At 41.7% G+C, this 27,791-nt stretch overlaps 3 protein-coding genes across 6 annotated transcripts; 2 read left to right on the top strand and 1 right to left on the bottom strand.

The window, feature by feature from the left end:
* Nucleotides 1–355: 355 nt before the first annotated feature.
* Nucleotides 356–14,785, bottom strand: slc5a6b (solute carrier family 5 member 6). 2 transcript variants are annotated; one of them, XM_084569500.1, is made up of 17 exons: nucleotides 14,758–14,785; nucleotides 14,529–14,610; nucleotides 12,907–13,366; nucleotides 12,753–12,818; nucleotides 11,737–11,788; nucleotides 11,590–11,657; nucleotides 11,204–11,358; nucleotides 10,207–10,347; nucleotides 5,924–6,053; nucleotides 5,482–5,570; nucleotides 4,775–4,887; nucleotides 4,619–4,689; nucleotides 4,451–4,537; nucleotides 3,756–3,913; nucleotides 3,556–3,662; nucleotides 1,753–1,871; nucleotides 356–946 (listed from the first exon to the last, which is right to left on the bottom strand). In XM_084569500.1, the coding sequence occupies exons 3-17, from the start codon at nucleotides 13,252–13,254 to the stop codon at nucleotides 800–802; spliced, it is 1,851 nt and encodes a 616-aa protein (XP_084425626.1). In that variant the 5' UTR covers nucleotides 13,255–13,366; nucleotides 14,529–14,610; nucleotides 14,758–14,785; the 3' UTR covers nucleotides 356–799. The 2 variants fall into 2 exon arrangements, with proteins under 2 accessions (XP_084425626.1, XP_084425625.1); XM_084569499.1 differs by having other exon boundaries at nucleotides 3,556–3,913.
* A 3-nt stretch (nucleotides 14,786–14,788) lies between these two features.
* On the top strand, nucleotides 14,789–20,307 carry cenpo (centromere protein O). Of its 2 annotated transcripts, XM_084569504.1 has the most exons (6): nucleotides 14,789–14,974; nucleotides 15,165–15,316; nucleotides 16,578–16,719; nucleotides 16,820–17,091; nucleotides 18,026–18,185; nucleotides 18,872–20,306. In XM_084569504.1, exons 1-6 carry the CDS (start codon nucleotides 14,953–14,955, stop codon nucleotides 18,979–18,981), a joined length of 858 nt encoding a protein of 285 aa, XP_084425630.1. In that variant the 5' UTR covers nucleotides 14,789–14,952; the 3' UTR covers nucleotides 18,982–20,306. The 2 variants fall into 2 exon arrangements, with proteins under 2 accessions (XP_084425630.1, XP_084425629.1); XM_084569503.1 differs by having other exon boundaries at nucleotides 14,789–15,316; nucleotides 18,872–20,307.
* Nucleotides 20,308–20,457: 150 nt separating this feature from the next.
* tp53i3 (tumor protein p53 inducible protein 3) lies at nucleotides 20,458–26,959 on the top strand. Of its 2 annotated transcripts, XM_084568446.1 has the most exons (7): nucleotides 20,458–20,881; nucleotides 24,701–24,784; nucleotides 24,888–25,064; nucleotides 25,191–25,458; nucleotides 25,598–25,810; nucleotides 26,267–26,463; nucleotides 26,689–26,959. In XM_084568446.1, the coding sequence occupies exons 2-7, from the start codon at nucleotides 24,731–24,733 to the stop codon at nucleotides 26,866–26,868; spliced, it is 1,089 nt and encodes a 362-aa protein (XP_084424572.1). In that variant the 5' UTR covers nucleotides 20,458–20,881; nucleotides 24,701–24,730; the 3' UTR covers nucleotides 26,869–26,959. The 2 variants fall into 2 exon arrangements, with proteins under 2 accessions (XP_084424572.1, XP_084424573.1); XM_084568447.1 differs by lacking the exon at nucleotides 20,458–20,881 and having other exon boundaries at nucleotides 24,488–25,064.
* Nucleotides 26,960–27,791: the final 832 nt, after the last annotated feature.

Here is a 27,791-nt window from a genome sequence, read left to right as displayed (position 1 = left end):
ACGTGTACAAGTCCTGAATTAAGACGCAAAACGACCTCTAAAAGTATTAAATTATTATCTTTCGGTTTATTGCACCTCATTCCTTAAGATTAAGCAGCACTTTAAAGATGCAGAGGACCCACTTATATACTGCTGGGTTATTTATTGATTCTATACCAATAAGTATATCTAACAAATTAAAGTAGTAAACGGCAATATTCTCCTCTAAAATTAAGCAGAAATGCAAAATAGTATAGAATTAAAAGTGCATATTCTTAACTTCTTGTAATGGAGGTTATAAATGACATGATATGTACATTTTCTAGTATTCTGGAGATGTATAAAATGAAAATAAGACGACGAAACAATACAAAACTTTAAAAAAAAAAAAAACTTTAATCCTTTACATTTGCATAACAGTCACCAGTCGGCCATGCATTTTTCACAAGATTGTTCGTACATCTGCAGCAGTGCCAAAGTCAAGTAGAAAATAACGGTATAAAACATTTTTACTTGTCCTAAAGCTCCATGGACAATCCCTGATCCCCATATAACAGTGTAGTGCAGTATTATATAGAAACATCAGAGCGGAAAAGAACCAAATGATGAATTAAAGATTATTCACCTGGACTGGATGACTACCGGGTGTAATAATCAGGCGGGACTATCAGGCTCAGCCTGTTCTGGAGGAGAGTGACTGAAAATTCACCGTGACCTCGCTTCGAACCGCGTTACTTCCTCAAACACACATGTTTATTTCAAGTTCACGTACTTTGCACGAGGTGATTTCCATAATTTCACCAAAACACTTGGTTTGATTTCACACCGCTGTTTCGTACTCGACAAGAGGCGCGTGGGCCTCAGGAAGGTAGCTGTCCGTCTCCCAGTGCGATGGTCCGTCCCCTTGAGGGAAAGTCAGTCCGTTATTTTCTTTCTGCTCTGGAGAAGTTCTCTGTTGTGTTGGAATCTGTAAAAGGATTAACATAGATTAGCTTCTCATAAGGGAGACTAAATAAAAGTTTGTTCTGCATGCACATGTGCCACAACACTTATATGCTGATGTTTAGCAGGGACAATGTTTATCATTCACAATGTTAGCTTAACATGTTAGCATGCTAACATTAGCTTAAAATATATGCAGCACAAAGTTTAGCTGAGGTTAACGGGAGTTGTTACAGATATAAAATAATTTATAGTAATTTACAAATAACATTTTGATGTGATAATGGCCCTTCAAGAACAGGATGAACAGATTTATTAAGTTTTCCTTAAGGGAACATGAACATTTGTTGCAATATTTACCAGAAATATTATTTCACTCAAAATCTAAACTGAAATCTGGTGGTGCAGGAGGAAACGTCAGGTTTTATTTAAGATGAAGTATTTCTTGATTAAACTGCTGAATTAACCAATCGATACAGCGATCTATAAAGTCGCGTCTCCTAACACATTTGACTGTTGACAATGTAAATGAGCAACACACTGTTCAATCATTAACCAACTTTTTTTATTTACCTTTGCCTTTTCAATCGGCAGCCGGAGTTCAGTACCGATCTATACTCAACTACTTTGAAAACATGACTGAGAAACTCAAAAACTCACTCATTCCTACATTGGTCCTTAGTGGAGAGTCACAGTCAGACAAGGCTCGGTAGTGCCAGAAAATATTACCCGGCCTCGGGATAGTCTTTCCTTTGCCCTCAGTCACATATCTGCATCATGATATGTGACTAGTCTGAATATAATCCTTACTGTGTCCTGGACTTCACTCACCGTCTGTCCCAGAGGTGTCACGCAGCAGAGCTTCTTTTTGAGGTGTTCAGGTAGAAAACAAAACAATCTCCCCAAGGGATAGATTGTTCCTGGGGCCACATCTTCTTCTTTCATGGGGCCTAAATAAAAACAGCATGCATGAAAACATTTCAAAGTGAAAAAGAAAAGGCTTTGCACGCGTTCGCAAGTGCTCTGGTTTCGTTCAAAGCTGGATCCCTTCTGGGAGACAGTATTTACAGCCTTATCAGGTGTTTAACAAGCTTTAACAAGATACACGCTTGAGGCATCATGCAAAGGATATGATAGCCTTTGCATCAGTTTTAGCATGACGACTTCTATTGTTTAACTGGAAAAAAAACAAAACACCTCCAACTTTTAAGCTGTGGATTAAAGACTTTACATACCATGTGACACTGGAGAAAATCCGCCATTCTACAAGAGGCTGTGGTTTTATGTTGTGAATATAAATACCAGGGACATTACGGCTTTGTCACAGGGACCCTATGCTATATATAGTTTTACTTTATTAGTATTTCTTTTTTCTTTTCTCTCTTTCCGTTCTGTTTATTTATGTGTTCTTTATTTACTGAATAATAATTTCTACTTTTAGTTTGTCACTTACACAACATTTTGGAAATTTAACGTCTATATTATCCCAACAGATCACTTCGATCTCAAAGTGCAGGCCTACCCGCGGTTCCTAGAATTTCAAAAAGTTGAATGGGAGGTATAGCCTTCAGCTATCAGGTTCCTGTCCTGTAGAACCAGCACAGAGTTTGGGTTTGGGACGCAGACACTCACTCTACTTTTAAGGTCAGGCTTAAGACTTTCCTTTTTGATCAAGCTTAAAGTTAGGGCTGGACTGAGCCATCCCTTAGTTATGCTGCAATAGGCCCAGGCTGCTGGGAGCTACGATGCACTGAGCACATGTCCTCTACCCTCTTCTCTCATGCACCAAGCTCCTATCCTCTAATTTCTTCTCTCATGCACCAAGCTCCTATCCTCTAATTTCTTTTCTCTGGCACGGAGCTCCTATCCTCTAATTTCTTTTCTCTGGCACCGAGCTCCTATCCTCTAATTTCTTTTCTCTGGCACCGAGCTCCTATCCTCTAATTTCTTTTCTCTGGCACCGGGCTCCTATCCTCTAATTTCTGTTCCCTGGCACTGAGCTCCTATCCTCTAATTTCTTTTCTCTGGCACTTAGCTCCTATCCTCTAATTTCGTTTCTCTGGCACCGAGCTCCTGTCCTCTAATTTCTTTTCCCTGGCACTGAGCTCCTATCCTCTAATTTCGTTTCTCTGGCACCAAGCTCCTGTCCTCTCATTTCTTTTCTCTGGCACTGAGCTCCTGTCCTCTACCCTCTTCTCTCTCGCACGGAGCTCCTATCCTCTAATTTCTTTTCTCTGCCACAAGCTCTTATTTAATTTCTTCTCCATTACTAGTCATGTAATTCTGTGCTACCACTGCATAGCATGTTAACTGCTCTGTGTCACTCTGCCGCCCCTTTTCTGTCTCTATCTGGCCAGCCTTAGGAAAATGGGTCCCTCTATATGAGCTTAAGGTTCTGCTCAAGGTTTCTTGATGTTAAAGGGGAGTTTTTCCTTGCCACCGTTACCTTCAGGCTTCCTCTGGGGGTTTTGGGCCGGATTTTGTAAAGCGTCTTGAGACAATTTGTATTGTTATTGAATTACATTAATTACCAATGTCTACAATGTGTTTCTTTCTGGTGACCTAATGGTACAGTAATGGTACTTTGAACGAAAATAAGAAAAGCTCTGGATCAGAAAACTTAATTTCACCTACCTGTGAGAAAGCTGATGATCAGTCCAACTAGAATAACCGTGAAGCAGTTGAATGCACTGTACCACATATAGGACAACGAATAAAATCTCTTCAGTCCAGAGGGTCGGCTGGAGAGCAAAGAGACAATAAAAGCTGTAAAGTGGCCGCAGTAAAAAAAAGAAAAAAAGAGAGCGCCCTGCGGTGCCGCGGTGATTTCATACCTCAGAGTGACGTTGCTGAGCGCCGTCTCAAAGGCAGCGGTGGCGTTGACTCGACAGTCAGGCGGCAGCAGTCTCGTGCCGGAGCTGCGAGTGACGATGCTCCCGATGCCGAGCCAAAAAGACACGACCAGACCTGAGGCCAGACCCACCAACGCTCCCTGGAAACAATCAGAAAAGAAACAAAAAGGTCTAATTCTGGCTTTTTGAGGATAACTCCATCTATATAATATATCTATATAGTAATTATAAGAAGGATATGCAGACTTTTTTGTTTTCAAGTCACATTTTTACCCCATTTGTTGTCAGTATTTTAAGTAACTACCACGGCGCGGGGAAAGATATAGGTCAGGCAGCAATCCATTCATCAATCCTGTGGTGGTTTTCTTACTCACAGCCAAACATATTTTTAAACGAATGAACATTCATCCTGCGAGCTTGTGTGGGAATTTTTCCAGATATAATGCAAAAAAATCAATAAATAAACAGGACTCAACCTCTGTTTGAGGGGATTCACTAATAATCTTGGAAATATGGAAATAGCCTATTTTTTTTTAACCGCACTTCCTCCAGCATCGCTCCTGCTTGTGACTACCTCTTTGTACACATTTCATTCTGGGATATCATATTTCCCAGAATGACACAAAACAATAGCAAGTATTGAATAACATATATATAACTGTTGAGGCTGAACTTACGGTGGAGTTGGCGCACGGGAAGAACAGCCCGAGACAAAACAGGCCGAGGATGGGACCGCCCACCAAGCCGAAGATTTTCAAAGCCACCTGGAGTTCAAGCGCACGAGCCAGTGAACATTTAGCGAGAAACATTAGTTTTTAATTTGACCATGTAACACGTGAGTTTACCTGTAAAACCGAATCGCCCATGAGGTGAGTGAGGTAGGCCATGGCCAGACACAGCAGCCCATATGATACAGCTTTTCAAAGAGAAACAAAACTTTAAAACAAATATTTCATTTATCCGTCAGCTGTGCATAATTGATAGCAGATTTTAAAGCTAACCTAAAGCTTTGGACAGCAGCGTTGCTCTCTCCTCAGTCATGGCGGGGAATTGGGGCTTGATGAGGTCTTCCATTGTCACAGTAGCTAAAGAGTTGAAGGCAGAGGAGATGGTGCTGCACAGGACAAGCAAAAAACACAATATAATCTTTAAAATACAATAAAATGTACAACTTTTTTTTTTTTTTTTTTTTTTTACAGAGACAGGCATATAGGGATGGGACAGGCAGCAGAATAAAAAGCTTGCACTGCACATTTTCTTTCAGGATAAGATAAAACTAATTCAGTTTCTTTCAAAGCTCTCCTGCAATAAATTCGCGGCACCCCCACCAGACGAGGCACCCCCACCCCATAGCAATGACACTCCTTGATGGCAGCAGCCATCCCCAGCAGGATGCAGCCTGACACAGACACACACACAAAAATGCTACTAAAAAAAAACCTGGCCTCCAAATTCACTAGATCCCAAACTGATCATTTATCTGTGGGATGATCCACAGAGGCCCCTCGGCTCAACTCATAGGACCCAAAGGCCCCCCACTAACAACATCCTGTTGCCTGACACCACAGGACACCCTCAGAAGGCCCATTCTCTGATGAGTCACAACAGTTTTGTAGGCGCCTCTGTAGACCTACACAATATTAGGAAGGTGGTTATGACGTTATGCTTGATTGGTGGATATGGACCGACATTGTGGAAAGTCCCATACCTGAGCGCTGCACTGAATAAACAAGCGACAAACAGTCCAGGCAGTCCAGGCAGGCCCTGCAGCATGTCCATCACAAAGTATATCACCATCTGCAGAAGACAAACTGTAAATATATTTTCCTGGAACAGTTGGATTTGCATGAAATTACCATTCACCAGAAAGAAAATACAAATCGTACAGCGTGTGGTCTCACTGACGCTACAGACGCCACATTCATGGAATGAACATATTATACTAACCTGGATTGCAATAGATTAAACACATACTGCTGTAATTTATAGACACTAGAAATGTCACCTTACATTCTGCATAACGTCTCTCGATCATTCTTCTGTATAAGGAAACCAGAAAATGCTGGAAAGTTTTAAACCAATGTCCATATTTGCAAGTAAAAGGAGCAGTGGACAACGAAAGAAAAAAATAAATAAAAATAGCAACTCACAGCGTCCCTTGATGCGCTGCCCAGCTTGTCGGAGTGGTCCTCTCCGCAGTAGCGTGCGAACATGACCAGCCCCATCACGCAGCTTAGAGCCAGAGCGACCTGCAGGGACGGAAACACCATGTAGCAAGACCTGCAGAGGGACAACATGCACAGAGATCACTTGACGATCAATGTGTGAGATTTTGAAGCATTTTCAGAGGATTACGAAGCCACTTGTCCGTCCATCAAGTGATATGATAATGCTAACATGGTGACTTTGGTAGGAATAATCTCTACTGTGTTAATATTCAAAGTTTGGCCCGCTACTGTGTTAACACTTGACTTGAAGTGCAACTCAGGCTGATGGAAAGCTTAAGTCACAAACCAAAGCACTTAGGAAAAGTAACTTTTTAATTGTCAGTACAGAAACATGTTTCCCTGTATAATGAACTTCTTCTGTTGCTGTCCACCCAAATTCCTAACAAATATAAAATCTTAGAAGTTGCAAGAGTCTGCTAGAAGGGCTCATCTGGGATTTGAAACCAGGACTTCTCACACCCAAAGCGAGAATCATACGCCCAGACCAATGAGTCCAAGGAAGGAAAGTCTTTAAAGGGGAACTACTATTTTTTATAACCTGGACCTTATTTCTGGCATAAAATATGGTCATTTACTCACCCATATAACTTTTGTGTAATTTGTATTCCTTTGGGATATATTTACATATGCGTGTATCCATATAGTGGGAGTGACTGGGGCACCGAAACGTGGCCTCTAAATAATTATCTGCCACAAAACTTGTTCATTTCATCAATATTTTGATATCGTACGCTAGTGCTATTCCCAGTTGAGTCCGGAGTTAGCTGTTGTCATCACCCGGGGTCTGTAGATTGACCTAAAAAAAATAAAACCTGACGTGATGAGACTATTGATCCCGAGGAAGAACATACGAACGACCTGACAGTGTTTAAATCAGCCCCGCCTTTGCACCGATGCACACATTAATGCTTGATTTAATGATTTCATCCGTCTAGATGGGGGAATGGGTCAGCGACATCTGGACTTTGCACCCGAACATCTGTCAGAACTTTGGTTTATAACACATTCTTTCACATTCATAATTCTTAAGTGACAAGAGGCAGAAAAAAGCCACTAATCAAACAAAAGTCTTGAAAAAGTAAAAACACAAATCATAGAGATGCCTCCGTGCTGCGAGAAACAGGGATCACAGACGACCTCTGCTATTATTACAAATTACCAGAGGTGAAACTAGTCATAGACACTAATCACAGAAGAAATGCATAATACATCACATAAATTCATCTCTTAATTCTTGTTTGGGTGTACTGTATATAATTAACAGCTACAAGAACAAAATTTTTTAAACGGCTCTCATTACTGATGAAGACATGATCACTTTAGGTGCTCTTGTCGTGCAAGGCCATCATTCAAATTAGCGGTTGCGTGTTTTATTCTGAATGAATGAGGAAAAACTTATGCAAGAGAACATCAGTTGCGTGGGCGGTCCTAAATGTGACCCAAGACTCATTGTGTGTTTACTCTGTGGATTCACCCGTGCTCATAAAGCCGGCCACTTGTCACCAGATCACTGGGGACTCATGTTAACATCATGTTTGGACAGAGCCGCAGAGTACTAACACTAAACAGTATCAGCTGTTTCACTGCTTGAACTGTCTGAACTAACGTTGGGTAGATTGTCATGAGATTTCTACGGGTATTCATAATTCATAGAGGACGAATCTTGAGGAATTAGAGAATTTTCTCTAGTTCCACCAACAGGTTGACATTTCTCATCTTAAAGGGGAACTACAGTTTTTTACAACCTGGACCTTATTTCTGGCATAAAATACTATCGTTTACTCACCCATATAACTTTTGTGTAATTTGTAGTCGTTCGGGAGATATTTAGATCTGCATATATCCATATAGTGGGAGTGAATGGGGCACCGAAACGCAGCCTCTAAATAACGCGTTATCTGCCGTGAAACTTGTTAATTTCACTCATATTTTGTTATGAGTCCCCAGTGATCTGGTGACAAGTGGCCGGCTTTATGAGCACGTGTGAATCCACGGAGTAAACACACAATGAGTCTTGGGTCACATTTAGGACCGCCCACGCAACTGATGTTCTCTTGCATAAGTTTTTCCTCATTCATTCAGAATAAAACACGCAACCGCTAATTTGAATGATGGCCTGACAAGACAAGAGCACCTAAAGTGATCATGTCTTCATCAGTAATGAGAGCCGTTTAAAAAATTTTGTTCTTGTAGCTGTTAATTATATACAGTACACCCAAACAAGAATTAAGAGATGAGATATTTCTTCAGTGATTAGTGTCTTTGACTAGGTTCACCTCTGGTAATTTGTAATAATAGCAGAGGTCGTCTGTGATCCCTTTTCCTTGCAGCACGGAGGCATCTCTGTGATTTGTGTTTTTACTTTTTCAAGACTTTTGTTTGATTAGTGGCTTTTTTCTGCCCCTTTGTCACTTAAGAATTATGAAGAATGTGTTATAAATCAAAATTTGGACAGATGTTCGGGTGCAAAGTCCAGATGTCGCCGACCCATTCCCCCATCTAGATGGATGAAATCATTAAATCAAGCATTAATGTGTGCATCGGTGCAAAGGTGGGGCTGATTTAAACACTGCCAGGTCGTTCGTATGTTCTTCCTCGGGATCAATATATGTATATTTTTTTATCATCAGTTAGAATTTGCAAAGTGAATAAAGCTGTCAAAAAGTGTAAAATGTTCCCAGACGTCCAGTGGAGCGAAGCGGAAAGTAGCAGAGACATAACTATGAATAGTGAATTTGAGTAAAACATAGTTTGCTTATCCCGTGCGAATGCGTCACATGAAACACAGACGTACGGGGGTCATTTCTGAATCACATGACGTCCCTAGCTAACAACTAATCCTGTGTGAGTGGCCCGGGAGTCATTGACAGACTGGCCCACTTCATGCGCAGTGTGGGGAGTCAGCCAGCCAGCCGGCAACACTATTTTCATGTACCATGATGAAAAAAACTGCATTTGATGTTGTTTTGGACCATAATCATATAGTAATCATTAACCTGAACCCTTAAGTAGCCTACTGTAAATAATTACAGCAGTATAGTGATTTTACAGCATGCAGTAAAATTATGATCTGTGAAGAACAAATGCGGGCCGATCAGTCAGCCAAAGGGCCGTATACGGCCCGCGGGCCGTGTCATGGGGAAATCCCTGGTGTCCCCGTACGCCAATCCGCCCTTGGATGGGGGCATCAGGGTAAGAAGAGAGGCAGATGAAGTGATGCTCCCATCATGCCTAGTGTCTACTGTTCAAGCCTGTGGGGGCAGTGCTATGTTCTGGAGTTGCTGCAGTTGCTCAGGTCTAGGTTCAGCAACATTATGTGCCCAAAGAATGAGGTCAGCTGACTACCTTAATATTCTGAATGACCAGGTTATACTATCAATGGATTTTTTCTTCCCTGATGTTCACGGGCATATTCCAAGATGACAATGCCAGGATTCATGGGGCTCAAACTGTGCAAGAGTGGTTCAGGGAGCATGAGACATCATTTTCACACATGGATTGGCCACCACAGAGTCCAGACCTTAATCCCATTGAAAATCTTTGGGATGTGCTGGAGAAGGCTTTGTGCAGTGGCCAGACTCTCCCATCATCAATACAAGATCTTGGTGAAAGATTAATGCAAAACTGGATGGAAATAAATCTGGTGACATTGAATAAACCTTATCAAAACAATGACACCTGATCATTTTTAAATAAACAAACAAATAAATAAACACAGTGAATGCGTGTTGTAATCAAAGCTAAAGGCGAAATATTAGAGTGTGTGACCTTTATTCTTTATTGGTCGGGCAGTGGATTTTGTCTCTACAAGTCTTCAGACACTATCTTTGGCTTTTCTGTTCTGCAGTATTTTAATATAAGATAATATTGGTCAGCTTGGTTTGTATTTTATCATATATTTAGTGTCATGTCAGTCTATAAAAAGTTGTTTTATCTTTGTTTTCAGCTACCACTGTGAAACAAGACGCTTTGGATATGGTCAGAGCAGATCTTTATGTATCGTGTAAACAACAGAGATGCTCACACAGTGGACCAACACAAGTTACGGTAAATGCTTTGCATACTGTGCCTGTTAATTGTGAACAAAGGATACGTATGTAAAATACAAATACACTGGCCTCCTTTCACCTTGTAGTGTCAGGAGTTGATTTTGAAGTAAACACTCTTTCCTTCAATAGCACATCTAAAAAACAAAAAAAACCTACCTGACAGCCTCTTTCTCTGTGCGAGCGCTGAGGTATCTCTGGACCTGAGCCTGGTTCACTCCGTACAGGGACAGCATGAGGAAGACCCCGCCAACCCCAAGAGTCCAGAAGGTGTGTCTCTCGGTGGGATCCGGGTTTAGGCTGAAATCCAGGAGAGGAGATAAAGTTCAAAGTTCATGACTTCACAGTGGATATTTAATTCATGGTGTACTAACTAAAACACAAGAGTATGTTTCAGCAAGCATTTACTCTACAATATACAAGACCATTTGAACACTATATTTATAGTATTTATCATATACTGTATAACCTGTGTTGACCTCTATGCTATTCTTATTATTCAGCTGTGTATTATAAATTGTAGAACATGCTACGCTGAAAATGTGCAAATGAAAGTAGACTAAAGGCTATAAGTCTGTATATTCTATAATGTCCAAAAATTCAGCACATCTGTCGCAAAGCTGAGCGGAACTTGAGTCTCATGTAAGTTTCACAGCTTCCAAAAATATCTACGTTTTCAGTCATTTGTTGCTGGGTTTGCACTGCATATAAAATACGAGGCATATTATATACAGAAGTTAACAGCAGGAAGACACGGCCGAGCTCGATGAGCAGCTTTAGAGCCAAATATTCTCCTTTGGTGTCGATGGAGAAGCAAATAGAGCTCACGGAATGGACAGAGACAACTTCAAATATGATAACAAGAGTTGCCTCATTAAAAGCAGGTTTAAATCTGCTAACAAAACATGGTTGGAGGATACAGTCCACTGCAAGTGGTGTTAACATAGACAGTTTGACAGCAAATATAAGCAGAACCAGAGCAGAACTTGTTCCCTTTTCCTTCCTTCCTCTTCAATAAATCAGAAAATAAGTTCCCTTGCACCCCCTACAGGCCACCTACAGAACTACAGTCCACATAAATGCCAAATGATGTAAAGGACTGTTGACAGGGTTTGTAGGATGTTGCAGGTTGTTCTCCTACAAAGTTGAGACTCACTCGATTCCAGAGATGCGGTTTCCCTCCCAGGCTTTCCTCCAGACTTCAGACACTCCTCCAGCCTTCTGAACTCCCACCACAATGACAGCCAGCTGCCCTGCGAACATCACAACAGTCTGAAAGACGTCGGTCCAGATGACGGCCTTCAAACCGCCCTGTGAGGAACAGAAACATGGAAAGATTAGTAAATAATATCTTTAAAACCTTTCCACAAGTAGGTCTTTTTTAGTAGGAAAGAACATTTCTGGGAGTAACTCTATGGCATCCTGCTTATGCTACTTCATCATGTCGTCTCTTATTGCTTTTTACTTGCACATGATCTCTTCTTATTGAACTGTTCGCTATACGCTGACTGTCAAACTAACTTTTCCTGTAATATGACTCACCATTGTTGTGTACAATGTGCACACTAGTCCAGTGGCCAGCACTACTCCCCATAATTCAAATCCAGTAACTGAAAGAAAAGACAGCAACACATTGAGCCACAAATCTCATTTGCACAACTTAACGTAAAATATATGATATTTTATTACCTGCATTAAGTGCAAAGGCAGGAGTATAGACACAAACTCCCATATAGATAACCTGTAGTCAAGTAAACAAGAGACAAATAAGAAACACAGCGTAAGAGGGTAGGTATAAACCAATCAGCCACAACATTATGACCACTGACAGGAGAAGTAAATAACATTGACCATCTTGTGACAATTCAGTGTTCTGCTGGGAAACTTTTAGACCTGCCATTCATTCGTGTGGATGTTACTTAGACATGTAGCACCCACCTAGACCAGACCAGGCACCCCCACCCTCCTTGATGGCAGCAGCTATCCCCTGCAGGATGCAGCCTGACACAGACACACACACACACTGGAACAAGCCTGATCCACAGAGGCCCCCTCCCCTCAACTAATAGGATCCAAAGGCCCCCCACTAACAATATTGTGTTGCCAGACACCACAGGACACCCTCAGAAGGCCCATGTCCATTCTCTGATGAGTCACAGCTGTTTTGGAGGTACAAGGGAGATCTACACACTATTAGGAAGGTGGTCATAATGTTATGGCTGGTCGGTGTAGATGGTTTAATGAAAGTCGCTGAAATGTTTTGCCTTTGTGTGGGGAGATGCATCAGGAGATTAACGTGACACGTCAGTTAGCTTAGCTTAGCAGAAAAGATAGGGGGGAATGGCTAGCATGGCTTTCTGCTGAAAGGCAACTGTTCCCACCAAAGAAACAGTGTGATTACACGTTTATTTTTGTACAGAAGAGAAATACAGTACAAAGACAGAGCTTTTGGGAGATTTAGAGGTTCTGGAAGCACAGGTGCCACTTTCTGACTGGAGTCTGTCTAGTCTAGACATAAAGCCGGAGAATATTTTCCAAAATTCTGCACAATTTCTTGATATAAAGTACCAATACCTGGTCTAAAGTTACCCCACTGACTTAAAAGCAATGAGCTTTGCATGTTTTATTAATTCCTGATGTTGTGTTTTAGTTGAGGTATGTGAATCATCTTCCTGACTTCATTATCTGTAGTGTGTTGCACCCACCATTTGAAAGATGAAGGTCAAAGTTCCACAGATGCGCACTGCTTTGCTGAAGCGCAGCTCAAGGTACTGTGAAATAAAAACAACATGGTAGGTCATTTAAATACAGTATTTTTCCAAGTGATTTAAAAAAAATAATAAAAAAGCTTCAGTATACCTGGTAAGCACTGGAGAGACGTAGTTTGTACAAAACTGGAATGAAAATATGGGCTGGAATGAAGAGGCCCAGAATGTAGGCAAAGCCGATAAACCAGTACTGAGTACCGTGAGTGTAGATCTCTGCCGGTACGCCGATGATGGCAACGGCCGACTGGAACGAGGCGATGAGCGACAGGGAAACGGGAAGACAGCTCATACTCCTGTCTGCCATCAGGAACTCCTGTGTCGTGCGCTGGCGCCCTCCGGAGAGAGCGTAATAGAGGCCGATGGCCAGAGAGGCTGTGAGTAAGATGGCGAATATCACATAGTCCACAACAGTGAAGTGCTTCTGTTCGGACGGGTCCATCTTGATCGTCTCCTGGCTGCAGGTGGAGAAGACTGCGGGTTCCCTCGCTCATACGGTCGAATAAATGGGAAACGCCTTCGTTAACACCCATCAGACAGGAGAATCCAACAACCTTGAGGAACATGAAAACACAGATAAAGAATATATATGTAAATACTTATATGCTCAGACTCACAAAATGCTTCATAACCTGTCGTGCACAGTAACGTGGGAGAACTTAGCGTCTGTGAAATGGGACAGAATTTGAGGTCACACAACACACAAGTGTCAACTTTCCCCCGCTTGTGCAGATCCAAAAATAATTTTTGGAAATGGGAGGTCCTAATGGGAGGTTCCCTGCTCCCACGCCAAGAAGACAAACAGATTTAACCGTCTCTGTGGGCTTTCAAGGTCACTGATATGAAAAGTTTCAACAAGAGCTGCCACCTGTGGAAGACTGAGGTTTAGAAATTATCCGCAGGCAGCTTGTGGGTTTTACCCACGTTAAAATGTTTAAATGGATCCTGTTCACACAGATGGTACTAGGAAGTGGTAATTACAGCAGCAGTAACTGGTTAATTACTTAAACAGTGGCTCAAGAAAAACCTACAAATTAGTCAAGAAATCTTTTTGAGCAGCCTTTTAAGCAGGTTTTTCTGTCTCTTATACTTATTATAAACTAAATACCTATAGCTTTTTCATTGTTAGTTGGTTAAACAAACAATATAAACATGGCAGTCGTAGGAAATAATTGTTTTTTTTATATTTTCATTCATTTAATCAAACCTGGGCTACAATTCACAAATATTATACTTTTTTTATTAATTTTATTGTTATTCTTAAATATTTTAAGAACATCCTTTCATTTCAGCAGCTGGATGATTCATCGGTAGTCAGAATAGCTGCCGATTACTATTCAGTTAATCGACTAGTTGACTAATTGAAGGATCTGCGCAGCTCAAAGAGCAGTGCAGAATATTTTCGGTGTATTTAACTGACATTTGACTTTAACTCACTTCTGCTGTTACTGTTGCTGTTAGTTATTATTAGTATCTAATGGTGGTACTTCTCAGATGTGTAAATGTAGCCCGTAGTGATCCTCAAATCTTTGGCAACAGCTGCAAAAAGTATTTAAGTACTGAATATGAGAAATATCATGACATCTGCTGCATGAGTAAGTGAACATGAGTAATTATAAAGAGAAAACAAACTTGGTTATAATAATACCACACGTATGAGAAGGAAGTGTGTTGGTAAAGGCACAACCAGGTGGAAATAGCATGAGACGAACTCACCTTTGCTCGCCAGCTAAGAGGTTATCCGGGTCTGTCAGAAGAACCATGCTGGAGAAGGAGGCGTTCAAGAGCGCTACGTTAGCTAAAAAATAAAAAACAACAACTTGTCTTAGTGTTTACATGAAAAAAACAACAACTTTAAGCGCCACACTGGGCCACACTTCCTAGAAAGATAACAATCGCGTTATTATCTCTTCTGCTGTGGTCAAAGATTGGTATATTAACCTACCATCTGGCTGGCTAATCTATTGCTCCATGTGATCGCTAAGTGTTTTGAATTCTCTTCCGGGGTTGCGTCTGTGGGCGGCGTTGCTAGTGACGACGACGCAGCCGCCGCCAAAATCAAAAAGGTTGTAGTCTGATCTGAGTCGCTTAGATTTTTGCGACAAAATAATAATAATAAAAAAAAAAGACCAAGCGAAACATGGAGGGATCGTCTACGAAAGGTGCCTCTAGTGCTACTGCTAATTAGCTTACTGACACTGCTAGCTGGCTAGTAAAAAAAGAGTTTGTTGTGATGCTGCGTTAGCGAGCTAATGCTAGCAAGTATATGAGTTATTAGCCTAATGGTTATAGCTGTCAGCTCTGTTGCTTGAGAGTTAATGAGAGTATTTTTTTTATTTTTTTTATCCGCAGGTGTTTTGAATCATCTAGATCTGTTGAAAGTGCAGGCAAGGAGCCGTAGATGTCAGCCTCAGCAGCAGAGTCGTGTGAAGGAGCTAAAGGCTAAAGTTGAATCTCTGAGGCTCCAGAGGGAACAGCTGAAGGCAGAGATACGGACGCACAAGGTGGGATGACTGCAGAGGGCAGACTAGAATAGATAATTATCTCCCAGTTATAGGAAGTTTTGGCATGACACTTGATGCAACACAATTGCCTAAGCATGTTTCTATTATTTTGACAACACCATATTAGTCAATGGGCTAGGCTAAGTACCATAAACACTATGTTTAACTCAGTACAGTTCAACTACATCCTACAAAATGATGATACAGTTGAATTAGCTCATTTCTAAAGCTGTTTTAACATAAACTGAACATTATACATACACTGAATAACTAAAATATGTACTTAGCATATATTTAATCTCATCTGTGTGTGACAAAATGAACATGTGGACTCTTATACATACATATTTAAAATGATGAGGCAGTATAATTTGAGTAAATATGCAGTTTTCACCATGATATGCTGTTACGTTATTGTTCTGAAAGTCAATGAGAAAGACGGTATTTTACCTTTTATATTAATCTTGTGTTGATTTATTCTGGATATGCCGTGAAACAAATATCCTTAGCGCGCTATGTTATTTTACAGCAATGTTTACTATCATTAATTACTCAATCAATTTTCCTTCTAGTTCATTTTTTATTTTTTTTCTACGTGCTTGTCCTTGCATATCTAAAACAAAACTAAGATTACATCCTTAATCTACCGGTGCGGGTTTCCTTCCACAGTCCAAAGGCGCACAACTTTTTGCAGCTTTCAGCACGTGCTGAACAGTTTTGCAACCTGTTCCTGTCAGCCAGCGTGACCACGACCATGCTGTGGTTTACCAAAACAAAACTAAACTCCACCACTTGTTGTTTCACCGCTCTAGCAGGTAGCTTCTTCGGTTCTGAAATTAATAAGCCATTCGCTTACTTGGACGAGCGGTGAAACAACTTCGAGAAAACAAGTCCAGTTGTCTTTGTTTTTGCTTTGTTTTACTGTGACCTGGATGACGGAGAATCTTCACAGTCATCGGCATAGTCAAACCCGTCACAGCGTCCATACAAGTTGCAAACATGTCGTATGTCTTTGGACTGTGGAAGCAAAAACCCACGCGGGCGGAGAGAAGATGTAAACTCTAACCAGATGGGCTCAAAACAGGCAGATCTGGGTTCAGAAGCGCTAAAAACTGTATCACCATGTCATCTGATTCATATTCATATTACTTCATGTACTGTGATAGAGGGTTTTGCGCCCACTTCTGTGACAGCGATGAAATCCTAAATGAGTGTAAAACATGATGGTAACTTATTCCGACGGTTGTCACGTAACCTCCAGGAACTGAGGTCGTCCTTTGACAAACGGCAAGAAGATGAAGGAGACGAGGAAATGGATCAAGACTCGGAGGACTCGCAACTTCTGCGGCTGATGGCCAGACACGCACAGCTGAAAGATCTTCTAAATGCTCATCACCTCATTGGTATCAACACCTAGCTGTTTTACTGCTTCTTTCCCTTCTCTTTCTTAATCCTCTCTTTTTTTTTTTTCACAAGCCGTGTTTCATTCTCTGGTGTCACTAGGTGGGTATGACATTGTCAAGACCCGTGAAGGTAAAGGAGTGTGCGTGTCTCTGGCGGCCGCCTACGAAGGCGTCTACTTAGACACCTACAACCTGCAGATCAACCTGAAGCCGACAGCGAGGATCGTTCGGCACAACATCCCCCCCGTCATTCCCCTGGACAGCCTCGCCGAACAGAACGACATGAAGAAAGACTTGAAGACTTTTCTGGACGTGCTCCATCAGCATCTCAATGGGTTTGCGGGTCGCAAGCAGCAGCTGAAGCTTGTCAAGGTGCCAGACTTCATTTTTTTTTGGTTAAATGATATCTAAGTGGCTGTTATGTGGTGAACCTCAAGCACAAAATAAATTTAAGCACCACGAAAAAGCCGTTTTATATACAGACAGCTGTCGTCTAATATATGAAGATGGTAGGCAAGTATTTCTAAATAAGCAGGAAGTAGCGAAAACACAAAAAATACCTCTAAAGGCAACTGGATAGACCGACAGCCAGTCAGAGCCGTTTTGTAGTAAACAAATTCAACACCAACCACGGCGCTCAGATAACGCAGATGTCCACATCACTGTTGCTCTTGTGTCCATCACCACATAAAGCCCGCCTCAAACAAGCGACTCCAGATCATCTTTTTGCCACAAAACAAAATGTGTGGGCAAGGGAAGCCGGGATATTGACGTTGAATAAGCTGAAATATTTACAGATAAGAATCAGGAAGGAAAATAATCAGCTATTCAACCTGTGCAACGTGCTAAAAAACGACAACAGAACAGAAATGTTATTTTGCAGCACCCGTACTTATCGGTATGCTTCAAGCTTCATGGCAGGTAGGTTGTCAACTTACATTTCGTCAGTGATTCACGCAGTGTCGCTGTCTTCTGTCTCTTCATTAGACCCCTGTGGAGGCTACCCCATGTGATGCAGGACTTCTTGTCAGTGAATATAGCTCTTTGTGACTCAGGCTGTGTGTTTAGGCTCATTGTCCTGCTGCAAAATGAATTTATGTGAACGCAATCAAACCCTCTCAGACAGCATGCATTTGGTTGGAGTTTTTAACAATTTGACGTGCAGGCAAGACTCAGAAATGATTAGTTTCTAGTGTTCTTTTATTCTAGGAAGTAGAAATATATATATAGCGGTAATAGCAAGGCTAAGATTGCATGCCTTCTACTTGTGAAAAAATTTCAAACTGACCTTCCTGCTTGTTTATAGGAGCAGCATAAGTCTGTCGAAGTGATGGAGAGTAATGTTTTATGTTCGATACTGGTGCTGATGTTCACCGTGCCGAAAAAGAAGACGGCCGTGCTCTGCACACTGGACTACGCGGACCGCACCAGATGTCTTCCCACTCGAGTCCAGTTTGAATGTGAAGGTAGGATTCAAACCGGAAGCTGCACCTAGTTTCTGTAATTGTACGGGTTCCTCTTCTGTGTGTTTTGCGTCTTTCTAAATCACAAACGACACGCACCTTTTCATTCATTCATTCATTCATCTTCTATACCCGCTTAGTCCTGTTAAGGGTCGCGGGGGTCTGCTGGAGCCTATCCCAGCTGTCATCGGGCGAGAGGCGGGGGTACACCCTGGACAGGTCGCCAGTCCATCGCAGGGCTAACACAGAGACAGACAACCATTCACACTCACACTCACACCTACGGCCAATGTAGAATCACCAATTAACCTAACGAGCATGTCTTTGGACGGTGGGAGGAAGCCGGAGTACCCGGAGAGAACCCACGCAGACACAGGGAGAACTTCGAACCGGTCACCTTCTCGCTGTGAGGCATCAGTGCTAACCACCTCGCCACTGTGCCGCCACACGCACCTTTTCTGTTGTTTAAACCTATTAATCTGTGATAAAAGAATCTGCAACCCACAAGCTTAAGCCTATGAGAAGATAAGAAGATGAGAAAAGGTTAATTAAAGTTAGTTTAACAATGAGTTGAGGGTCTGTTCAGAAGATCCTCCAACCTTACATAGTCAATTTTAGAATATGGTAATACCAGTTTTGTTACCTCACATTTCCTTGTAATATTTGCGTCTTTTTATGTTTATTTGCAGACAAGCAGCTTCCTGACTCTCCTCAGTGGAAGAACGATGTCAACTTACTAATGGAGACTCCTCTGCACAAAGCTTTGTCAACCATGAAGAAGATGGGCAACATTGTTTAATTTATTCAGCACTTATGGACTTTTTACATTTTAATCAAAGAATAATGTACATACTCATTGTGATGAAACACTATCATCTATATGATATGAGGTATTCACATAATAAAATCAGTTCAACTTTTAAGTTCCTCTATGGAACGACTTTTTCCACGTTTCCCTTCTCCTTGAGCCTTTCTATAAAAGAAGTGACCCTGTTGTGTAAACTTTCCCACTGAAGCCGCCTCAGCCTCTCCACTTCCTCTTGGGCTTTCTGCTGTTGCCTCGTCAGCTCTTTTTCCGAGATTGAGTCAATCATTGCGATATTCTTCATCTGCATGAGCGACACGTTACTCTGGATGTTGCCTCTGTGTCTCAGTGAACTCGTGGGTTCGGCCGAGGGCGGCGGCGGCGCAGACACCGACCGACTCTGCTCCGCCGCTTCGGCTCCTCCGCCGTGACGTTGGGATTTGGTAGAAGGCCGTCTTCTCCCGTCAGATGTGTGAATACTCCTGCTGAAGCTCGTCTCTGCGTCTTTGTGTTCTCCTATTTCTTTCATGGCGATGTTGACCGTAGCTTTTGGTTCGCAGACTTTTACCATCACCACTTTTCTCTCTTCTTTTAACAGCGAGTCTCTTCTCTGTTGAAGCATTTTGCGGGTGTACCTGTACTGTTTCTCCAACATGTTCAGTTTATGCTGCAGATCTCTTTCCTCCTTATGGTTCAGCACTCTCAGCTCTCCCTGTCCCACAGGTCTTCTATGCATTTGATCCATTGCAGACAAGGACTAGAGGAAGAAACACACTTTTTCCTATTTAATCTTTTTTTTTTTCCTTTTTAAATTAATAACTAAAATGTTTTCCTACCTGAATTTGTGTCCACTGCTCACAGAGAGCACGGTCACACAGGTGTGTTTGCTGCTATGGCCATCTCGTGCTCTGTAATATAATAGCCCATTGTAAAGTGTGACAAGTAAAAGTGCAGTAATTGTGCTCGGACACATTCTTCAAAGATTAAATTTCAGCACAGTCACGAGGGCCCTCTTGCACAAATAACGACTGACCTTGTGCAAAGTACCCTGGTGATGCTGCTGGAATATTTTAAATAAAATAACTGAGATGTGAGAGATCTGTCATTTCTAATTTCTAAACTATGAGTGGTCAATGTTAATGGTGATTAAATAAATAACTTGAATTAAATATTATAAGAGAGATATCTATCAGACTGCCTCAACCAAAATATTGTTTTTGAACAAGTATTCAAGGTCTGAGATTTTTTTGTGTGAAACCATCAATTTTGAATTTTTTTAATGAGCAAAATAAAAAATCTAAAAGAAATCTTATTCTTGTTTGATAGTAACCTTGGTCGTTTGGGATGATCTTTGGGCTTTGGTGTCAAAGAAGAATTTCACTTTATAAAATCTATTTAAAAAAGTATATTTAATTAGTTCCCTCCCCTTTTTTTTAAATTAATACATCTATTAATGAGTAGTGGACTGTAAACATGATGAAGACAATTTGTAGATTGGTCAGAATTTATCCTAAATTGTGTTTTTGGGAACATGTGGTGGTAATCTGGTGTAGCAGTATGAAATAAAACTGACTAATCAATATTTATAAATAATGAAAATTAATTTGCAGCCAAAATCTCCTCACTGACAGGGATATGACTCCTATTACTACGCTTGTGTATTTGATTTGCCTATAAATTGTCAAACTGTCAACACAACCTGCTCTCAGTTTCTATACCATTGCAGTGCCCCTTTAATGTTCCTGGTCACAGACATAGACCATGTTAAGCCAGCCCATTTCGGTGGTTTGATCCCTCCCGCGCCAAATTACAGTCTGGTCTTGAAGATGGAACAACAAAACTTCCCAAAATCTCGCACAGTCCCCTCAGATCTCGTGAACTGTTGACACCACAGGTCGGTAAATTCATTTTCTGCAACGCTTGAGCTTAATTTACATATAACTGATCGATCTACGGTAAGTTACCAGATAGAGGGTTTTCTGCACACTGCTGCCTTTTTGTATAATATAATATATTTATATATATATAATCGTTTCGGTAATAAAGCTCAGTCAATCGGTTATATCGACTTAGACGCTTTAATCGAAAGTTAAAGAAATTAACCTGAACGTGTTTGGAGTTAGATCGCATGCGCGTTGCGTAACGGGATCGTAATCGTGGAAGATCACTGACTCGTATAAATCCTTAACTACTCTCTTTTACCATTTACTTCCCCTTTTCTTCTCCTTCTGTTAGAGTTTCGTTATAAGTTATAAGCTAATAACCTAAAGCCAGTGTTTGCTTTGCACCATGGACTGTATAAATTATAATTAATATTACATAGTCAGTGCTTTGCATCTGTATGGAGGTCCCGATGGTCCAAAAATGTGTCGATTTTTTTATTTATTTTTTTTGTATTTTACTTAAATTCACCGAAATGAAAAAAATAAATAAATTCAAACAAAAGCATGACAGCAATAAAAACATAATATCTAATACTGAAGGCCTGTGGTGAACAGCTAGCCGGTGTGTATGCTTAGACTTAGACTTAGATAAACTTTATTCATCCACAAGGGAAATTGCTTGGTCACAGTAGCTTAGTTGTACATAAAAAACACTTAAGAACCTCCGATAAAAAAGATTAAATTAAATAAAATAGAAATAAAAAAATAAGTAAAATAAAATCTAGTAAAATAAAATAAAAATAGTATAAGCAAAAATGTACAAATTAGCATATTAGCATATGCACAAATGTACAAGAAATAGAGAAGGAAGAATATAAATTATAAATACAGGGTAAGGTGTAAGGTGCAATAGTGTGCATTAACATTTATAACATGGAGTTATCTGTTACAGAAAGGTGAGTTGTTGTACAGCTGGACAGAGAATGGTATGAATGACATCCTGTAGCGTTCAGTGTGGGAGCGGAGCTGGATCAGCCTGTTGGAGAATGAGCTCCGCTGCCCCTCTATAGTCTGGTGTAGTGGATGTGAAGGATTGTCCATGATGGAGAGCAGTTTGTCCAGTGTCCTCCTGTCCCTCACTGAGACAAACGTCTCCAACTTACTGCCAATCACATGACCAGCCTTTCGGATCAATTTGTCGATCCTACTTATGTCCTTTTTGCTGGTGCTGCTCCCCCAACAAACCACAGCAAAGTACAGGGCACTCGCAACAACAGACTGGTAGAAAATCTCCAGCAACTTGCTGCATATGTTAAAAGACCTAAGCTTCCTCAGGAAGTAGAGTCTACTCAGTCCCTTCTTGTACACAGCATCACTGTTGTCCCTCCAGTCCAGTCTGCTGTTCATGTGGACTCCCAGGTACTTATAATGGTCCACTACTTCCACCTCCAGACCCTGGATGGTGATGGGCTCCATTGGTGTCCTTTTCTTCCTGAAGTCAATGACCAGCAGAAGATGCTGACATCTTCAACATGTCATTATCTCAGGCTGTAGTCCCCCGTATCTTTAAAACCTCCACCATCATACCAGTCCCCAAAAGACCAGACACACCCACCCTAAACGCCCAGTCGCCATGAAGTGCCTCGAAAAAATAGTCCTCACCCACATCAACGACACGGTCTCAGACACAGTCGACCCCCTCCAGTTTGCATACCGCCCCAACCGATCAGTGGACAGCACGGTACCAATAGACCTTCACCACACCCTGCAACACCTGGAGAGCAGTAGAACGTATGCCAGGATGCTCTTCCTTGACTGCAGTTCTGCATTCAACACCATCCACCCAGGCAGACTGATCGAGAAGCTGACAGACCTCGGAGTCCCCACTCCCACCTGCAACTGGATCTTGGATTTCTTGACCGAAAGACCACAGGTGGTGAAGATGGGAGGACGGGTGTCTGCTGAGCTCAGGGTCAGCACAGGATCACCACAGGGCTGCTGCCTCAGCCCCAAACTCTTCACCCTGTACACACACGACTGCGTCTCCACCCAGGACAGCATCATCATCATCAGATATGCTGATGACACCACCATCCTGGGGCTCATCAAGGGGGGAGACGAGTCAGGATACAGGGCCCTGGTCAACAACATCCTGGTCTACGGAGAGGAGAACGACCTCATCCTGAATACAGACAAGACCAAGGAAATAATTCTGGACTTCAGGAAGAATCCTCCCCCTCTACAGCCTCTTTTCATCTGAGTGACTGAGGTGGAGAGGGCAGACATCTACAGATTCCTGGGACTGCAGGTCACATCTGACCTGAGCTGGACTCTCAACACCACAGCCACAGTTTCATCAGGCTGCTCAGGAAAGCTGGTCTGAACCACCGCCCCCTCACCCAGGCCTACAGAGGGCTGATAGAGAGGATCCTCACTGCAGGCATCACTGTCTGGTACGGCAACACCACACAGGCAGAGAGGACGGCTCTGCAAAGAGTCATAAAGACAGCGGAGAGGATTTTAGGGACAAAACTTCCTTCCATTGACTGTATGTACACGCAGCGCTGTAGGAAACAAGCAGAGGGAATCACCAGAGACTCACTCCACCCGGCTCACTCTCTGCTCAGACACAAACACTGCACGTACAACCTGAGACACAGCAGAGCAGACAGCATAATCACACATAGAACTCGCTTTTTCAACAGCTTCTTCCCTGCCACAGTCAGACTGACGGCAAAACAAACACTACCTCACTTTAATTACATGTGCGATAGCTGACTTAATATTATTATCTCTGTACAATGTGAAATTTGTTCTGTAGTTCTCCGATAAATGTGCAATAGTTCATCAGTGCAATATTCCCAATACTCTCTCCTTCTCTCCTACTCTCCCCCTCACCCCCACCTCACATTCCTAGAACCAGTCCAACCAGTTTATCTATCTACTATTATTTATTACTGTCACCAACATTGCCCTCTCACCTTCATACTTGTTTATTGTAATATTACAGTTGTATATTGCTTCTATATTTTGTATTTATATTTTTTTTTGTATAGTGATTTCTATATTTTATACTTCTTTTTTAACTAAACTGTTGACTCTGTGAGAGCCCTGCCCAAGAATTCCAATGTGCCTGGACTGTTGGTTTATGCACAAATGGCCAAATAAAGAACCTTGAACTTTGAACCTTTTTGTTTTTCATAATGCTAACAGTTGTGTACTCAGTGCAAACTGAAGAAACTACTCAGATGAGTGCTGAAATGTCTTCAAGAAACTCTACAAGTTCAGTTGTCTTTCAGCTTTTTCAGCAAAAAACATTGAAGAATGGGCAACTGGACTTGTAGAGTTACTTGAAGACGATTTAAATAGGAACATCTGTGGGTGTAGCCCAAAGTTGTTTGACTGTTGTTTGAGATTCCGGCACGATAGTGTCTGTTAAAGGCTAGATACTTACCTGTCGTTGTCCCCGTCCTCTCTTCCTAAGGAATGGTGTCTTCTCTGGCTAAATGTAGACGTAATTCTTCTTCAGATGAATGATGTCTGTCAGTCAGGTGTAGATGGATTGCTTGATCGTTTCCTGATAAGCTGGTCCTCCTGTGTTGGCACATGCGCTTATGGATGTTTGAGAACCAGCTTATCAGGAAACAATTCAGCAATCCACTCACACCTGAACGATAAAGTTGCCTTTCTTTATCACTTTTGGATATACCATGACTTGGATGACTGAGAACCTTCATAGAGACATGTGATGACCTGGACGACCGAGAACCTTCCCGGACGATTTGTGCTCTTAACTAGTTTTCCTTCCTTTTTTTTTTTAATCAATCAAGCCACGGCTGCCAGTGCCGAGACAGCATCAAATGCACCACCTTCTGCGAAGTCGACAATCTTTACTCAGAAATGTCCACCAGACAGTAAGTGTTCAAAGCCTTCATAGAACTGACTTTCTTGACATTGACATTTGGTACGCAAATTGCAGGAAAAAAAGTATTTAATGTAAAACAATTCCTTTTATAGGCCTGGCACAATTGTTGCTCAAGTTTTGCTAAGATGATGATGCAGGCAGTGTGTGTTGACGTACCTGGCGGACCAGAGAATTTGCTGCTGCGATCTGTTCCCAGACCTCGGCCTAAAGAGGGAGAAGTCCTGATTAAAGTTCATGCAGCTGCCCTCAACAGGGCAGACTTACTCCAGGTACAATACAATATTCTTTGAAGGCGTGCTCAATGCAATCTGTTGTAAATTCTTGTTCTTGCTTACTGCCATCCTGATTTCGAAGCACGTCACAATTAATCTGGTCTAACAATGTGTTTTTCGCAGAGACGAGGTCTGTACCCACCTCCCCAAGGTGAGAGTGACATCATAGGCCTGGAAGTAGCTGGTACTGTGGACACTCTGGGCTCAGGAGTGAAAATGAATTGGAAACCAGATGATAAAGTCATGGCCTTGCTGTGCGGAGGAGGATATGCAGAATATGTTTCCGTGCCTGAGGAGCTTCTCATGCCTGTTCCCTCCAATCTCACATTCTGCCAAGCTGCTGCGATCCCAGAGGCTTGGCTCACTGCTTTCCAGCTACTGGTTTTTGTAGGTATGGAAAAACAAAAACTAATACATAAAACTGCTTCAAACACAATCCAGAACAATAGTGGGTGGAGAGAATTATTTTCTACTTTATACGAGAGGTCAATATTAAACTCTGTACTTGCCATCTGTCTTCTCTGTCACAGCTCAGGTGAAGGAGGGTGAGGTGGTGCTGGCTCACGCCGGAGCCAGCGGCGTTGGAACAGCTGCCGTACAGCTGATTCACCTGCTTGGTGCCGTGCCCCTCGTCACCGCAGGGAGCCCAGAAAAACTGAAGGTGGCTGAGGAACTGGGCGCAGCGGCTGGATTCAACTACAAAGAAGAGAGCTTTGTGCAGGGAGTTCATGACTTCACAGGAGGTGAATTGTGCGGCCGTGCAGACTGTTTACGATTCTTTGCTGATAATCTGTGTTTTCTGCAAAGTATTTGCATTCTTGTTTTTGCACTGAATAGAAAATTTGATTATAACTGTAAAGGATTAAACTATTTTCATGCTGTTAACAAATCTGATAAGAGGATATTTAAGTCAGTCTCTCAACTCCATACCTCGTGTTTGGCTCAATTTCTGATGAAGAAGTAAATCTATAAATAAAAGTACAAAATCTACAGTTTATTTATCATTATTTAGTATAATACTATTCTTTAATATACAAACATCTTGACTGCCACAGTAGAGAAAATAAAAGTGTATTTGCAGTGGATGCATTCCACTTAGAACATGTCCTACTTCTGTGCACGCTGGTTCATTGGCACGGCGGACCAGGACACATGAAAAGGGTCTTTTATTCATATTAATAATACCTGTGATTTTACAGGCAAGGGCGCAAACATCATCCTCGACTGCATTGGTGGGCAGAACTGGGATCAGAATGTGAGCTCTCTAGCCATGGATGGCAGGTGGGTGCTGTACGGCACCATGGGAGGCAGAGCAGTCAACGGAGATCTGCTGGGCAAGCTGCTCTCCAAGAGAGGCCACTTGCTCAGCAGCCTCCTCCGCTCTCGCAGCCTTCAGGTGAGAATTCAGACCAGAATTCACGCACCAGCTGTTTGTCTCCATCCCTGCATGTGAACACACTGACTAATGTCAAGTGTAAATTTAACACTTCTGCTTTTCCTGTTTCCTCACTGTGTCTGATCTTCCATAATGAGGCAATTTGCAAGTTAGTTTTGACACATCATTTGTATTCACATGTGTGTATCTGGGCCTGATTATTGCTTTGCATTTCCCCCCTCACAGTACAAAGCCGACCTGGTGAGGGCTTTTTCACGCAGAGTCTTACCATATTTCTCAGATGAGCCTGCCTCCTTGAGGCCAGTGATTGACAGTACATTCAGCCTGGAGGACGTCGCGGAGGCTCACAGACACATGGAATCCAACAGGAACGTGGGAAAGATTGTGATTAATGTGATTCCTTAGGATGAAGACACACAGTGATTAACTCCTGGAGTAATGTTAAGATAAATGCTGTGATAAATGCTGACAGGGCTACTTTAAAAATATTTTTATCTAGTCCCATGTTTATTATGCACTAATAAAAAGTTCCAAATGACCGTTGACATCATGAGTGCAGTTTCTTTTTTTAGTCACTATTTACTGTTAAAAGTTTATTATAAGTCTGATCGGGCAGGTAACACAGAAAGGCTGCAGCAGAATCACATTTACACATATTATCCAAGTGCTGTAATCGGTTTTACTAAAACTTTACAAGATGAATGGTAAAGAAGAGCTAGTCTGCTGTGTAGACATCGTGTAGCCTTGTCACTAGTTGGGGAACAAAAATGCAATTAAAGAATGATACATTTAGATTTTCATTAATGGTGATAAATTATTATTCTAATGTGTAATCAAATAAATGAAAATAATACATCATTGTGTTGGTAATAAATGTTGATGCAAACAATTCAGCAGCAGATGGTCTAGTCTGGTAAGAATGAGCCTCTACAGTAAATAGTCACTTAGAACCTCAATGCTCTGCAGAAGAGGAACCTTTTATATTTTACACAATCTGGGAGTTTTCCCTTTAAAAAAAAAAAAAACGCCACTCCCAGGCTGAACTAATCTTTCAAGAACTTTCCCAATTACTGGCGATATGCAACAGTTGGCGACTGGTGCAACAGTTCAGCTGGTGTCAGTTTGATTATTTGCAAATTAAAGTTCAATTTAAATCTAGCATTATTTGCTACTTTTCAGCCCCTGTCTTGTACACTGGTTATATTAGATACAGATAGAGATATAGAAACAGAAAGTTTTATTAATCCCCAAAGGGCAATTCAGTTTCTACTGTCCACTATCTACACATACAACCATTAACACAACAATAGTATATGGCAGGAGTGATA

This window comes from Chelon labrosus (assembly GCF_963514085.1).
Source record: "Chelon labrosus genome assembly, chromosome: 20".
Classification (NCBI taxonomy): domain Eukaryota; kingdom Metazoa; phylum Chordata; class Actinopteri; order Mugiliformes; family Mugilidae; genus Chelon; species Chelon labrosus.
Note: the sequence above shows the minus strand (reverse complement) of the source record. Positions and strands in the feature narration are given on the sequence as shown.

Bases quoted from the DNA above. Each gene is read 5' to 3' on its own strand.
- cenpo (XM_084569503.1), top strand. From the start codon at position 15,131: ATGAGAGTATTTTTTTTATTTTTTTTATCCGCAGGTGTTTTGAATCAT. The intron at 15,317-16,577 runs GTGGGATGACTG...CGTAACCTCCAG, and splicing joins CAGAGATACGGACGCACAAG to GAACTGAGGTCGTCCTTTGA. The intron at 17,092-18,025 runs GTGCCAGACTTC...GCTTGTTTATAG, and splicing joins AGCAGCTGAAGCTTGTCAAG to GAGCAGCATAAGTCTGTCGA.
- tp53i3 (XM_084568446.1), top strand. From the start codon at position 24,731: ATGCACCACCTTCTGCGAAGTCGACAATCTTTACTCAGAAATGTCCAC. The intron at 25,811-26,266 runs GTGAATTGTGCG...GTGATTTTACAG, and splicing joins AGTTCATGACTTCACAGGAG to GCAAGGGCGCAAACATCATC. The intron at 26,464-26,688 runs GTGAGAATTCAG...CCCCCCTCACAG, and splicing joins TCCGCTCTCGCAGCCTTCAG to TACAAAGCCGACCTGGTGAG.
- slc5a6b (XM_084569499.1), bottom strand. From the start codon at position 13,254: ATGGACCCGTCCGAACAGAAGCACTTCACTGTTGTGGACTATGTGATA. The intron at 11,789-12,752 runs GTGGGTGCAACA...ACTTGACTACAG, and splicing joins TGACCTTCATCTTTCAAATG to GTTATCTATATGGGAGTTTG. The intron at 6,054-10,206 runs GTAGGTTTTTTT...GTCCCTCTGCAG, and splicing joins ACAGAGAAAGAGGCTGTCAG to GTCTTGCTACATGGTGTTTC.